Below are 15,706 nucleotides of genomic sequence, written 5' to 3' on the forward strand. Positions count from 1 at the left end.
TTTGGGTGTTTTGCTTGTACACATGCCTGCACACCACATGTATGCAATGCTTGAGGCAATTACAAATGGGGACTGGAGTTACAGATGGTTGTAATCCACTGTGTGGGTGCTGGGACTTGAACCTCTACAAGAGTAGCCAGTGTTCTTAACTCTTGAGCCATTTCTCCACCCCCCAGGATTTCTTTTCTAAACTTGAGTTTGGCTCACTTAAATGAGTATTGTTCCCTAATTGTTCTTAATTTATGTAATTTTGCATAAGTGTAATGTGACATCTGTTTAAACATTAAAGTTTTTGTTTTAAGGGCAGGGTCTCACATAGCCCAGGCTAGTCTTTTTTTTTTTTTGGTTTTTCGAGACAGGGTTTCTCTGTATTGTTTTGGAGGCTGTCCTGGCTGGAACTCACTCTGTAGACCAGGCTGGCCTCGAACTCACAGAGATCCGCCTGCCTCTGCCTCCCGAACACTGGGATTAAAGGCATGCGCCACCAACGCCCAGCTGTTTGGTTTGTTTTTTGAGACAGGATTTCTCTGTGTATCCCTGGCTGTCCTGGAACTTTCTCTGTAGACCATGCTGGCCTTGAACTCACAGAGATCCACCTGCCTCTGCCTCCCCAGTGCTGGGATTAAAGGTGTGGACCACCAATGCCCGGCTCAGAAGATAGTATTTCATAACAGTCTTCCCCACCCTTTGTTCTTAAATTCTTTCTGCCCCTATTTCTTGCTATCTCAAGATACTGCTTGAGGCTGGGACCAGATATGTTGATACAGGTGTCCTGCTTAGTGCCAAACTCTTAACGCTCATTTATTCTCAGCATTTTGACCAGTTATGAGTCTCTTTGTTAACTACTGTGCACTGTAGAAGGAAACTTGCTGAATTATAGCAGCCCTGATCTTTGCGTATAAGCTTTTAAGTGGTTGGAAGACCGGGTATTGGTAGGGCACACCTTTATTCCCAGCACTCGGGAGGCAGAGGCAGGTTTGTATCTGCTAGACCAGGACTTTTAAAAAAAGAATGAAACTTAGTCTCTCTTTTCAGGTTCCCCAGTGCAGCAGGAAGGAGGGTGGGGTATACAAATGTTGTGATCTGTTAGCCCTGCGGTGGACCTTTTTAGATAGGGTCTCACTGTGTTTACTCTGGCTGTCCTAGGGCACACCATGTAGTCCAGGCTGGGCTCAAACTCAGGGATTCTCCTGCCCCTGTCATCACACCCAACACAGTAAGTCTCCCTACTCCCAAGGCAGGATCTTACTATGTAGCCTTGGGTGCCCTGAAACTCACTGTGTTGACCAGACTGTTCTGGAATTCACAGATCCTTCTGCCTCTGCCTCCCAAGTGCTGATATTAAAGACATGTACCACTACGTTTAGTTCCTAAGTTTTTAAGATGGAAATGCCCCCGTATGTAAAAATAGAGCAATTGAAAGAACCTTTTATACCCTTCAGCCAGCTGTAGCAGTATCATTAAATGGTTGGTCAGTCTTTTACTTTATCTGTAATTCCATCTATCATTGCTGGTAATAGTGTTTGAAGGGTGTAATTTTTTTCATAAGACATAAGCTACTTACCAATGGATGAAATAGTGGGACAGCCTTGAGTTTATGTGTGGAAATTTTTGGTGCATAGGCGAGAGATATAAATGCCTTCTCCAGCCTTCCTGTATAGTGTAGTATGGTGCCTGTTACCCACACAGGGCTAGTTGAGTTTAAAATGAAACTGACTGGTTCAGAATATAAAGTCTTGGGAGAATCTACAAACATGACAAACCTGAGTGGAAGAAGAGAAATGACTCCCAAAAGTTGTCCTCTGATTGCCACCTGTGCACCATGGTATCCTCACCTACATAATAAGATATGTTTAAAATAATAAGGGCTGCAAGGAGGGCTTGGAGAGATGACTTAGTAGTTGAGAGCATGAACTGCTCTTCTATTGGACCCCAATTCAATTCCCAGGACCCACATGGCAGCTCATAACTGTCTCTAATGCGTGTGGCACGCAGACGTACACAGGCAAAATACCAATACATGTTAAAAATATTTTTTAAAAAAGAACCATGAGATTAACTGAAACATTATAATTCCTAAGTCATGCCAGCCCTGTTTCAAATACTCACTCCCACATAGGGCTAGTGGCTGCCATATTGAGCTTTGTGATGTATGAAATTTTCATAATCATGTTAGGACAACACTGGATCTGAGACCCCCAAGTGCTCTTATACCGTATAGAGAATCTTTGTGTATCTGTCCCTATAAAGTCTTATCTTACAATGAAACCTTTTAGCTCTTCTTCCTATTGGTAGAACTTCACATGAAGAGGAAGAGTTTAATAAAGTTTAGTTGTGGGATTATCTTCTTTATAATAATAAACCGGAGGTGGGAAGAGCAAAGTGACTCACCTACTCAAATAAATTGTAAGCTCTCTGATTAGATTTTTAGGGTGTACCCAGTTGCTTCCTTCCTGTGCATTCGTGTGTGCATGCACTGATGTGGAGGTCAGGACAGTGTTGAATGTTGCATCTCAGGCACCAGTCATGCTTAAAGCTAGACAGAGTCTGTCGTTAGCCATATGGGACTGCCACCTGCTTGCGTTTCTTCATTGCTGACATCACAGATACACGGCATCATCCCCAATGTTTTATGTGGGTTCTGGAATCCAAACTCTGGTTTTTTGCTTACAGGGCAAGTGCTCTGTCAAATGAGCCATTTCCCCAGCTCTGTCACTCCTCTTAACAGCTGTGGTTGTTGTTTTGTTTTTGTTTTTTCTTTCAGTAAAGAAAAAATGAATTAGTACTTGTTATAATTCACAGAGAATATATTATGGACTTTCACCACTCAGAGTGTGCTCAGCCCTCTACAGGTCAGAATTCTTGGAAGTCAGGCCTGGTTGTGCATTTATGTAATAATCCCAGCAGTTAGGAAGCTGAGGCTGGAGGATTACCAACTTCAAGGCTTTAACTACTATTTGGGTCACAGTGAGTTTGAAATTTCCTTGGAGTAGGTAGTGAGATCTATGTAAAACAAAAAAGATGAAGGCAGTGGGAGCAGTCATTGACCCTATCCTTCCAAGTGTTTAGAGGCTAACATAGAATGGTTTGAGCCTGTGAATTTGAGGTGAATCTGGGAAAGGTGGTTTGAATTGGAATGGCCCCCATAGACTCATGTGTTTGAATGCTTGGCCTGTATGGGGTAGGAGGTGTGGCCTTCTTAGAGGAATTGTGTTACTGTGGAGGCAGGCTTTGAGGTCTTATATTCTGAAACTAGGCCTAGTGTGATACACAGTTCAGGATCAAGATGTAGGAACTCTCAGCAGTCTCATTAACATCATGTCTACCTACATGCTGGCCACGCTTCTTGACATGACAATGAACTAACTCTGAAACTAAGCCAGTCTCAAATGTTTTCCTTTATGAGAATTGTCCTGAATGTGGTGTTTTCTTCACAGCAATGGACATTGACTGAGACACTAGGCAGCACAGTAGGCTAGCCTGCTATGTTCAAAGGAAAAGCCATGTATAGCAAACATGTGCTGTTCTTCAGGCAGTTACAGTGGAAGCACACTGCACAGCTTTTAACTGCTGGGTGCCACGTATCTAGAGATTGCTCAGAGTGTATGGACAATGTTTGTAGGCCATGTACAAATACTGTTTCATCTAAAAAAATGGTATTTATTTACTCTGTGTGTGTGTGTGTGTGTGTGTGTGTGTGTGTGTGTGTAAATCTCAGAGTTGGACTCCAGTTGTCAGTCTTGGTCACCTTAGTTTGTTTCTTCTTCTTCTTATAATAGTCTTATCTATAGCTTAGGCAGGTCTCACTTGGACTATAGGCATGAGCTACTGTATCCACTATTCCAGGTGATTTTTACACAACTAAATTGCTGGGTGGTGGTTGCACACACCTTTTGGGGGGAGGGGTTTCTGAGACAGGGTTTTTCTGCATTGTTTTAGAGGCTGTCCTGGAACTCGCTCTGTAGACCAGGCTGGCCGGGAACTCACAGAGATCTTCCTGCCTCTGCCTCCTGAGTGTTGGGATTAAAGGCGTGCACCACCAACGCCCGGCTGACTTTATAGTTTTACAATTCATGTGTATCTGTGTGTGGGTATATGCATGTGAGTGCAGGGATGGTGGAGCCCCAGAAGAGGGCATTGTGTCCCTTGGAGCTGGAGTTACAGGCAGTTGTGAGCTGGGAACTGAACTTGATCCTGCGCAGGAGCTGTCAGTGCTCTGAACTATTGAGTTATCTGGAGGACTATTTATTTATGATTGAATACCATTCCTGTAGGCTGGGTCACATTTCACCACCCCATTCACACACCTGTCAGTGTGCATTTGAATGACGGTGATGAAGGACTCTGCTGTGAACAAACATGGGTGTGTAATTATCTTTTGACTCACTGCTTCAGTCAGTTGTTCTGGATAGTTGCCCAGAAATTGAACTGCTGGATCTTGTGGTCATTCTAATTTTCTCCTAAGTACTCTAGTTTTTTAATAATTTCATCGATGTACATAATGTTCTTTCGTTGTTCTCCACTCCCGTAATTCTCTTACCTGCTTCTACTCCTACTAAGCTTCCTCCTATTTTTGTGTCCCTTTATTGTTGTTTTTTTGGGGGGGTGGAGTGATCCACTCTTTTTTTTTTTTTATTTTTTACGAGACAGGGTTTCTCTGTATTTATTGTTTTGGAGGCTATCAGTCCAGCCTGGCCTCGAACTCACAGAGATCCGCCTGCCTCTGCCTCCCGAGTGCTGGGATTAAAGGCGTGCGCCACCACCGCCCGGCGATCCACTCATTTTGATTAGAGTTGCTTACATGAGTATAGGTTGGGAGTTATTTAGTGAGGTCTTAACCCTGAAGGGATCCCTACAAGCCATAACATCAACCTACGAAAAGGTGTGCCCACTGGTATAATAATGGCATTATTTGGGGGGAAGGGTAGCTAACCACTTTCTAATTGGATCTAAGGCCTGTTCCATAAGAGAAAATTCATGCCTATCTAATATCATAATACTGGTCATAATTCCAAAGCTAAGAAAGCTGTAAGCCATGGGGGACAATCTACATTGTTTTTCTCAGTGGACATAGTGTTTTTCTAAATATTTTCCTTCATTCCTATAGACTAGAGCTGCTCCCAGACTTGGTCACAGAGTAATACCTAGTCAGAGTGCAGAGCAGAGAATGAGTGAATGTCGAGTGTTAGACCTACAACATGACATCTACACCCCCCCCCAGGGTTCAGAGAATATCAAACAAGGGGGAAACACCAAGATTATGGACATGACATGCACTCATGAACTTACAGCAGTTGAGATGACCTGCACAATACTGGGTCCCACCCTTCACTGTCAGTTAATATTTGTGTGGGTGCACGCACACTTGCATGTTCATGGAGGCTAGAAGAAGGTGTTGGATCCCCTGGGACCAGAGTTTCAGAAGGTTGTGAGCTGCCATGTGGGTGCTGGGAACTGAACCTGAGTCCTCTGAAAGAACAAATGCTCTTGATTGCTGTGCAGTCTCTCCAGCCCCTTCCATTTGTTTCTTAATGAAATCTTCATGTTGAATCGACCACATTCTGGGTTTAACCAACAGTGTAACCTCCCAGTGGTAGTTATACTCTTTCGTGCTTGTTTTCCCTATCTTGGCAAATGTGGGTGCTTAGGCTGAGCTGCTGTTGTAGCACTTGGTGTTAATGGATAGTGTAGGAAAGTAGGCAGACTGGTATGATGACCCCTGTACACCTTCAGCACTTAGTAAGTGCTGGTCTTGCTTCATACCCCGTCCATTTCCTTCTTCATGTTGTATAGAAGCTTTATTATTTTGTGTGCAGGTTTCTTTATATTAATGCAACTAGCGTTTTAAGTTATTTTTATTTTTAAGATTGATTTTGTGCGTGCGTGCAGGTGAGTATGTGCACATGATTCCAGATGCCTGAGGAAGCAAGAGGTATGGATGCCCTGGAGCTGGAGTTGCAGATTGTTGTGAGTCACCTGATATGGGTTTAGGAAGAGCTATAAATGCTCTTAACTGCTGAACTGTTTCTCAAAAAAAATTAACCCTGGTTGCCTAGAGAGGGAGAGGGAGAGGGAGAGAGAGAGAGGGAGGGAGAGAGAGAGAGAGGAGAGAGAGAGAGAGAGAGAGAGAGAGAGAGAGAGAGAGAGAGAGAGAGAGAGAGAGAGAGAGAGAGAGAGTGAGCGAGCGAGCGCGAGAGCATGCTGTGTGTGTGTCTGTGTGGCAGGGGTGGTGGGCATATACATTTACAGAGGTCAGAGGATGACCTGAGGGAGTTGGTTTCTCTCCTACGGTATGGGATTGAACTGAGGTCTACAAGTACCTTTACCCTGCGGCTTTGTGCTGGTCCTTCTTACTGTGTTTGAAAGGCAGTGTTTGTTTCAGGTTGACCCTCCCTGATTGGAAAATGAGAAACTCCACATGTTCCAAAGTCTGAATGTCCTTAGTCCCAGCTTGATGCCATAGATGGGAAGTTCTTCATTGAACCAACGGCAGTGTAATCAGAGTGTGTGTCCACTTAAGGTTCTGCATGTAGATTACTTCAGTTTATGTGCAAGATACATAAGAAATATTAAACTTGGGTCCTATAAAGAGAAGCTTTTTCCTTGAGGGAAGCCTTCCCGCCAGCCTGGTTCTAGAGCTGCATCAGTCCCAAATAAACACACAGGAGGCTATATTAATTATGAAGCTGTTGGCCTTGCTTGTTTCTTACTGGCTAGCTCTGACTTAAGTATTTATCCCATAATTGTTAATCTAAGTATTTCTCTTACCGGAGAAATTTCGGGGCTTCCTAACCCATGGCGGTTACATCTCGACTCTCTGTGTTTCTCCTTCCCAGAGTTCTCCTGGACTCCTAGTCCCACCTATCTTGGTTCCCTATTTGGCCCAACAGTGCTTTATTGACATATACATAGGCCTTCCCCCATCAGGGTCCCATCCCAAGACACCTTATTAATCTAAAGTCCAAAGAAATGGGGGATCCAAAATCCCAAACCTTTGGTCTAAAGTGCTAATGAAGAAATAGAGAGTTGGGAATGCAACTCAGAGGGTAGATGCTTGTCTAGATGCATGAAGACCTGGGGTGAATCCCCAGGTCTGCCTAGGCTGGTGTGCATACCTCCTGTAATCCCAGCACTTGGGTGGTAGAAGCAGGAGGATTCAGGGTAGTCCTCTGCTACATAATGAGTTCAGGGTTAGCCTGAGATGTGTGAAATTCATCTCTCTAAACAACAAAGAACCTAAAAGTAAACTATAACCTAGGCCACTGGTTCTCAACCCTTGGGTCGAAATTTCAAATGAACCTTTCACAGGGATCACCTAAGACCATTGAAAAACATATTCTACATAACAGCAAAATTAAAGTTATGAAGTAGAAGGGAAATAATTTTATGGTTGGTGATTACAACATTAGGAAGGTTGAGAGCTGATGCTCTAGGTGAATTGAAGGATGTGTGTGACAAAGAATATGAACTTTGGTTTTCAGAGTTTATTTGCTGCACTGAAGTAACTTCCCACAGATAGCTGGCCATGTATGGGTCAGTTCTGTCTAGTGAGTGCCAATGCTTTGACACTGTGCTGTGTATCATGGAGGGAAGGGCTTGCTTTCCTTTTGAACTGCTTGAGTTCTGAGTAAACTGGTTTGCCAAACAGTTGCCATGTAATACTCAGAGAGGTAGCTATATACCCAGCAGAGAAGATGGTGTGCCTGCCTTCTGTCAGGAACTGTCTTACTTTAGTTCTCATGTTGCTTTGTGGAGAAGCCATGCGTGTTCAGGAACACTTAGTGGTGTCTCAGCAACCAGCAGAAGATAACTGTATGTATAAGACACAGCTGTTTGATCTTTGTGTTTTTTCAAGACAAGCTCTTGCTGTGTAGTAGCTCACATGTCCTGGACCTCACTGTGTAGACCAGGCTGACCTCTGCTTGGGTGCTGGAATTAAAGGCATGTACTACTGTGTCTGGCTTGCATTTTAATTTTTAAGAACATTTTATGAGTAAATGGAAATTACAGCTGAGTTAATGATTGAAAAGGTAGAGGAAATCAGTGAGAGACAGTTTTAGTTTTTAGTTTTTTTTGTTTTGTTTTGTTTTTTGTTTTTCAAGACAGGGTTTCTTTGTGGCTTTGGAGGCTGTCCTGGAACTAGCTTTTGTAGACCAGGCTGGTCTCAAACTCACAGAGATCCACCTGCCTCTGCCTCCCGAGTGCTGGGATTAAAGTCGTACGCCACCACCGCCCTGCCACCTTGTCTCAAAAACAAAAAAAGTGTGTGTGGAGGGGAGAATGGAGAGATGGCTCAGTGGTTGGGAGCCAAGTTCCAGGACAGAAAATGATACTCAGAGAAACCATGCTTAAAAAAACTAAACTGGCCGGGCGTTGGTGATTACTGCCAAGGTATGCATGCCACTGCTGCACCTTAAGGGTGTCTTTGTGGTTCCTAGGCATCACAGCTGGGCAGGACTGATGCCTGCTTCCCTCCTTTGTAAGCCTGCAGGCTGCGTTCTGGTAGTATATTAGTCCTCAGGGAGGAGACCCCTGGGTCATGTTTCTGAAGTGCGTGGTGTCTTCAACAATAGAGATTACTTAGTACCTTGTACCTCTGGGGGTCACCCAAGGGCAATAGCTATAGGCTGTATGTTCTAGGAGTGTTTTGGACAGCCCTGACCAACAACTCAGAAGGCTTTTTTTTTTTTTTTGGTTTTTACGAGACAGGGTTTCTCTGTGTTGTTTTGGAGGCTATTGGTCCAGCCCGGCCTTGAACTCACAGAGATCTGCCTGCCTCTGCCTCCCGAGTGCTGGGATTAAAGGCGTGCGCCACCACCGCCCGGCTCAGAAGGCTTCTTACATCTGGATATTGGGGTTTGTGTTAGGTTGCCTTTGGCTCTTGGAGAAAGCATTATCAGCCCAGATGAGAAAAGTTCATTTAAACTGTGTATGTTTAGTATACACAGAATTACATGTAACATGTTTGTAGTGGTTTTTTGTTGATTTTTTTTTTTTTTGGTCAGTACAATTCCTTAAGACTTTTTCAGACATTCTTACTGTTATTGTTCCCTCTTCCTGCATTTACCTCCTTAAGAGGCACACAACCCCCTTTAGCCCTTTCTGTTTCCCTGGTCCCATCACTTGTAGTCTCTCGTGCTCCTCAACTTCCAGCCCCATCAGTGGTTCTTTTCTTTTTTCTTTTTTGAGACTGGGTTTATGTGTAGTCCTGGCTGTCCTCAAACTTGATATTGAGGCTGGTCTTGAACTCACAGAGATCCACCTGCCTCTGGCTTCTAAGTGTTGGGATTGAAGGTGTGCACAACCACACCTAGTCTCAATGGTCCCTTTTTACTTCTGGTTTCTGAAGTTACTAGGATACTTAACTCACATCTGAAGATTTGGAAACGGGAGCCTCAGATAAGAGACCATGTGACATTTCTTTATGGGTCTGGCTTTCCTTACTTAGTAAGATCTTTTCTGGTTCCATGCATTAACCAGGCTAGACCCTTGAGGAGATGGCTCTTTTAAAGGCAGGTTCTCATATAGTCTAGACTGGACTCTAGCTCTTGTGTAGCTGAGGCTGGCCTTGACCTGCCTTAAGTATGTGTGTCTTTGTGTCTGTGTGCATGTGTGAAGTGCCTGTGAAGGCCAGAAGAGGAGTTAGAGCCCTGATACTAGAGTTACAGGCAATTGCAAGTCACCTCATGTAGATGCTGGGAACCTAACTACTCTTCTGAAAGAGCTATCTCTGTGGTTCAGACCTTGAACTCCTGATCCTGTTTCTACCTCCTGAATGCTAAGATTGCAAGTGTGTCTCATTGTATCTGAATTTTGTGTGGTACTGGGAATGGAACCCAGGGTGGGCACACACTACTAACAGCCTGTCTTAAGTCTAAGCTGTAATTGTAAAGTTAGAAGGGTACCTGGAAGTTGTTCTTGGGATGTGACTTCTGAGAGAAAACAGCCCATAAGCAAAAGCCTGCGTGTAGATCAGGTACACTTGGCTTCAGCAGGACTTTACTGCACATGAACTGGGTTGGGTGGTTTAGGTCAAAGTTCATTTCCATCAACTATAAAACAGATGGTTGATTAGAATCCAGTGCTTAACATTGAACTTGGTTCCTAGTAAGATCTGTGACAAGTTACTAATCAAGTTCTTTATGTTTTAAGACTTTCTTTTCTTTTCAAATGGCTCCTGACTGGAATGTGCAGGTCAGAGGTCAACCTGTGTGATTTCTGTCCTTCCACTGTGTGGGGCTAGGGATGGAACTTGGGTTGTCAGGCTAGGTGGCATTGCCTTTACCCACAGAACCATTTTGTCAGGTGTCAAGAACATTTTGTAATGTGTGAAGGGAAGCAGGGTGTTACAGAATCCCTGAAAGAAATGAGAGGTCACCTGGTCCAAGCCATGCTTTTCTAATTAAGTGAAGGTGAGGAAGACAACAGTTAGATTAGGCTTGCTGCAGAGTTCCTGCTGATGTGGCTGCTGAGGAATTGGTGATACTTACTGCTCTATGCTTTCAGCACCTAAATTTTGTTATTTATTGAATATTTCAAATTTTGGCTTAATTGGAGTGTGCAGTTGCTGTATTAAAATGTCATTGTGGGGTTGGACAGAAGGCCCAGTGGTGAAGAACACTGTCTGCTCTTGCAGAGGACCTGGATTTGTTTCCCAGCACCCACATGGAAGCTTATAATTTTTTTGTTCTGGGTAATCCAGTGCTCTCCTCCAGCTCTTATGGTCCTCACGCACGTACAAGATGTACAGACGTACAGGCAGGCACTCACCCACCAACAACTTTAAAATGGGATTCCAGTTGTGTAATTCCACAAAGTGTGAAGCAGAAATACAGTATTGTTGTGGTGAGAGCCCAGTCCTTATGCTGTATAGCATATGGCCTTCATTCCAGACTTGCAGGTTAAACTGACTGAGGATGGCAAGGGTTGGTGGATTCTACCAGCACTGATTGTATGGCCGGTTTATTCCTTGCTTTTGTCTAAAAAATACAATCACGTATATGTGACATTTGCATTTGACTGGATGCTTTAAATAATAAACAAGGTATGCGAGTTATGCAAGTACCACAAGGGATTTGAACATCCTTGAATTTTAGCTTTGATGGGGTCGTGGATCAATCTCCGAGAGTACAAAGGAACAGTGGTATTGTTCACTTCACTTGAAAATAGTCCACGTTACAAGGCACCAGTTGCTACTCATGTCTTGTGAGTTTTTTGTTTGTTTTTTGTTTTTGTTTTGTTTTAGATTTATTTGTTATGTATAGTGTCTGTCTGCATGTATGCCTGCAGGCCAGAAGAGGGCACCAGATCCCATTACAGATGGTTGTGAGCCACCATGTGGTTGCTGGGAATTTGAACTCAGGACCTCTGGAAGAACAGTCAGTGCTTTTTTTCCCCCCCACTTTTTCTATCATGGGGTCTCTGGGGGTCATGCATGAGTTTAGCCACAAGCACTCTTAACCTGCTGAGCCATCTAGTTGGCCCCCAATCTGTTGAATCACTACATTCATTTCTAGAATATTTCACCACTCCCAAAAGAAACTCCACATCCAGTAGCAATCACTCCTGCTTGTCCTGCCATTGGGCGGGGGCAGCCCACCTCCCCACCCCTGCTGTGTTAAGCAGCCACTAACTTTCTGTCTGTATAGATCAACCTACCCTGCACATTTAAATAATAGAAATATATGACTTATGTGTATTAATGTAGTGTACACATACCACAGTGTGTGTTTGGAAGTCAGAGGGTGACTGTGTAGAGTCAGTTCTCTCTTTCCACCTTCATGTGTGTTCAGACATTCCAATTCACACCTTCAAACCTCTTTTTTTTTTTTTCCCAAGACGGGGGTTTCTCTGTATTGTTTTGGAGGCTGTCCTGGAACTCTCTCTGTAGACCAGGCTGGTCTCAAACTCACAGAGATCCGCCTGCCTCTGCCTCCCAAGTGCTGGGATTAAAGGCATGCGCCACCACTGCCCGGCTGCAGTTAGTGCTCTTAACCTCTGAGTGGTCTCTCCAGCCCCTTGTGTCTTGTGTTTACTGTGGGTTTTGTTTCTGCAGTGCTGGAATCTGAGTTAGGGCTCAAACATGTTAGGCAAGCATTCTGTACCTCTGAGCTATATTCCCAATCGGGTGGTTAAGTTTTGTGTCTCATATCTTTTCCAAGGGTGAGGGTTGGCAAAGAAAAGCTCTTATTGGACAATTCCTGATTTTTACATTGTAGCCCAGGCTAGTCTCAGAGTCAAGATCCTACTGCCTCAGCTGGAATTAGAGCTGTGGACCACCAGATCTGCCATATCACAATGCCAGTTCTATCAGAGACGTATATTTAGAAGTTAATGTTTTAGAATTATTTAATGTTTAAGCATTTATTTGCTTTGTGTGTATGTTTGTCAAAGCACACATATAGTGGTCAGAGGACAATATACAGGAGTTGGTTCTCTCGTCATGTTTGGGTCCTGGGGATTGAATTCAGGTCATAGGCTTGGTAGCATGTGCCTTTTACCTGCTGAGCCTTCTGAAAAACCCTGTTTTAACTTTTTAATAGTTTTTCTATAGTTGCAGACATATTAGCTACTTTTTTTTTGTTTTGTTTTTTGAAACGGGGTTTCTCTGTATAACAGCTGATTGTCCTGGAACTCATTCTGAAGACCAAGCTGGCCTTGAACTTACAGATCTGCCTGCCTCGGCCTCCCGAGTGCTGGGATTAAAGGCATGCACCACTTCCCGGCCATATTACTTTTTAGAGACAGGAAAATGAGAGCTGATTGGGGTATCAGTCATTACATGATTACAAGTGTGCTCCATCAGACCTTGCTTTTAAGAATGCTATTGCTTTGTGTTAATGTCCTTTTTTCTTTGGGTGTACTTGTTTGGGGTAGGGAGACAAGGTCTTATTTTGTATCCCTTGCTAACCTCAAATCCACCGCATTCACTGCCTCAGTCTGAAGTGTGGGGTACAAGCTTGCACCACCACACCCAGCTAGTCTGTCTTCACTCTTCTCTCATAATTTGTTTTTGGTTTGTTTGTTTGTTTGTTTTATACAGACAGTCTCACCTAGTAGCTTTGGCTGCCCTGGAACTCACTATGTAGACCAGGCTGTCCTTGAATCTGCCTGCTTCTGCCTATTGCTGGTATTAAAGGCAAGCACCACAATGCCTGACTCATCCATTTGGTTTTGACCTAAAACACCAGTCTTGTCTTTCTTCCCTGTCTGTGGTAATCTCTCCCTGGCCTGGTAGCACAGCACACAGCCACTTTGATTTCTTGTCTCTCAGGGTTAGATGGCCCCTTCAACATACAGCCTGGCTTGTATTTGAGTAGAATTATAAGATTATTTAAAAATGTTTTTAATCATATGTAATCTTTTGAATTTAATAAAAATAATGTTTAATCTTTTCAGAGGTCGGAACAGTAACAAAGGACTGTCTCAGCCTACGGTGAGTAACTTCCATGTTACATGTAAAAATATGTAAAGTGTGATTTCTAACCATAGACCCATTGTAAAGCTAAGAATAAAATCTCTTGAATTGTGCTACAGACAATATATAGATGAATCAGTTAGTTATTGATTTTGTGTTGCTTTTCAATAAGAATTATGAAATGTACAGTTTTCTGTTAATAGTATTTGTGTCATGTATAATACTGATGCCAAGTTGAGTGCTTTGATGTTCTAGGACCAGAGTTTGTAAAGTTCTTTGGCTTTTTGTTTGAATTAGTGTGTTGTCTGTTTAAACTCCTTTCATTTTTTTTTCTTGGGAAATATCTTCTCATCTGACATTTTCCAACTTTTACCAGTGAAGTTAAAATGAACACAAAGAGTATAAAGGTCCATTTGAGAAGCTGCTACTCATTGGTGATTTTTGAGACAGGATCTATTGTGTAGCCTTGGCTGGTCTAGAACTTATGTAGACCAGGTTAGCCATAAACTCACAGTGATCTGGCTGCCTCTGAGAGGTTTTGTTTGTTTTCACATTCCTTTTTTTTTTTTTCCCTCCAGATAGGGTTTTTAGGTGTAATAGTTTGACTGTCCTGGAACTCACTCTGTAGACCAGGCTGATCTCGAACTGCCTCTGTCTCCCAAGTTCTGGGATTAAAGAAATGTGCTACCATATCCAGCACTACTGAATTTTGAAATGTCTTTATTGATCAGGTTATCTTCTTCTTGAGAGTCCAGTGGACATGCCTTTGTGTAGTTGTAGTCCAGCCTGGAGTAGTTCTGTTGCTTTGATTCAAACATGCTGAGAGAAGCTGGTGGTACAAGGTGCTCAGCACTCCTACTTTATTGAGATAGATTGTGAGGTCTTTCCTCACTACCTAGCTGCACTTGGTGCTGGAATTGGAGTGCAGGCTCTTTAATATGCTAGGCAAGCACTCTTCCATCCAGCTAAGCCCTAGTCTAGCTGATGGTTGACTGTGTTGTGGTGTATGTTTTTTTAGTGTGGGGATAGTGGGTGAACCTTGGTGCAGGTATGGTAGTTGGAGTGTTACTTGGTGGGGGTTGAACTCAGGACATTGGGCTCATTGTGTCTTTAGCCACTGAGCCCTCTCACCAGTCCTTGTCTTTTTTTTTTTTTTTAATTGTGTGTGTGTTTTTGAGACAAGGTCTTAATACGTAGCCTGACTGTCCTGGAAACTCACTGTATAGACCAGGATGGCCTGGAATTCACAAAGATCCATACCTTCCACAATACTGAGATTAAAGGTGTGTGTAAGCATGCTTGACTGTTTTTAACTTTATAATCCTGCAGCCACTATTGCACTCTAAGACAGCATGACATTTCCCCACCTGGCAGCTGTGCAAAATCTATCCCTTACAAATATTGGTTTGTGTTCTTCAGAGGTTTTTTTCTTATATGTGGAGGTGTAAGTCTGCTGTTTTTGTTGGTTTTATATCATACTAATTATTAGTTGGAATAGTGTTTGAGTTCATTGTTAAAACTCCAACTCTCTATTCTCTAAGGAAACAAAACATGATAGTAACCAACTTTTCCTTTGTGCATTATAATCCAAACATCTTACAACTGGAGAAGTGTTGGCTTTACTATATAGACAAGTACAAATACCAGCTAGTAATCATGTTCATTTTTCAAACTTCCAGATTTCTTTTGATGGAATCTATGCAAACGTGAGGATGGTTCATATACTTACATCAGTTGTTGTAAGTTACCTGATTATTGGGGACAAAGTCCTTTGGGTTGAATATTTCGTGGCATTTAAATGTAGAGAACAATTCTCAACCTACTATTATTAGATTGTACTTAATGAAGATTATTTAAAAATATATTAGAATGATATAGAGTTGATTATAGCTCACAGAAAAATAAATTCTTGCTAACCCTGATGTATGCATGATAGTGTTTATAGCTGATTGTCTTGTGTAATATTTTGTTAAGTGATGGTAGTTTGGGCAGAAATGTGTAGCTTTAATGCTCAGTTCATACTCACTTAGGAGTTGTACCACGTAGAGAATTCGGTGCAATGTAAATGTGTTGCTAGTCAATATCCAGTACTGAATGAGTCTTATATAAAGTGAAATGAAGCACTTCTCTGATGGGGAGGTAGCACACCGTTTATTTAAAATAATTGTGTCTTCTAGGGATCAAAATGTGAAGTACAAGTGAAAAATGGAGGTGTATATGAAGGAGTTTTTAAAACATACAGCCCTAAGGTAATTTTTACTATTTGGTCACCTTTTTATGGTCATGTCA

At 42.7% G+C, this 15,706-nt stretch overlaps 1 protein-coding gene across 9 annotated transcripts in view; it reads left to right on the forward strand.

Annotated features, from left to right (window-relative positions):
• Atxn2 (ataxin 2) overlaps nucleotides 1–15,706 on the forward strand; it is an 85,261-nt gene that overhangs the window by 11,913 nt on the left and 57,642 nt on the right. For all 9 annotated transcript variants that reach the window (XM_040731392.1, XM_040731400.1, XM_040731395.1 and 6 more), the window contains exons 2-4: nucleotides 13,399–13,435; nucleotides 15,097–15,156; nucleotides 15,595–15,666. In XM_040731392.1, the coding sequence (XP_040587326.1) occupies nucleotides 13,399–13,435; nucleotides 15,097–15,156; nucleotides 15,595–15,666 (169 nt within the window). The remainder of the gene's footprint in view (nucleotides 1–13,398; nucleotides 13,436–15,096; nucleotides 15,157–15,594; nucleotides 15,667–15,706) is intronic.

Source organism: Mesocricetus auratus, unplaced genomic scaffold (genome assembly GCF_017639785.1).
Source record: "Mesocricetus auratus isolate SY011 unplaced genomic scaffold, BCM_Maur_2.0 Super-Scaffold_100025, whole genome shotgun sequence".
Taxonomy (NCBI): domain Eukaryota; kingdom Metazoa; phylum Chordata; class Mammalia; order Rodentia; family Cricetidae; genus Mesocricetus; species Mesocricetus auratus.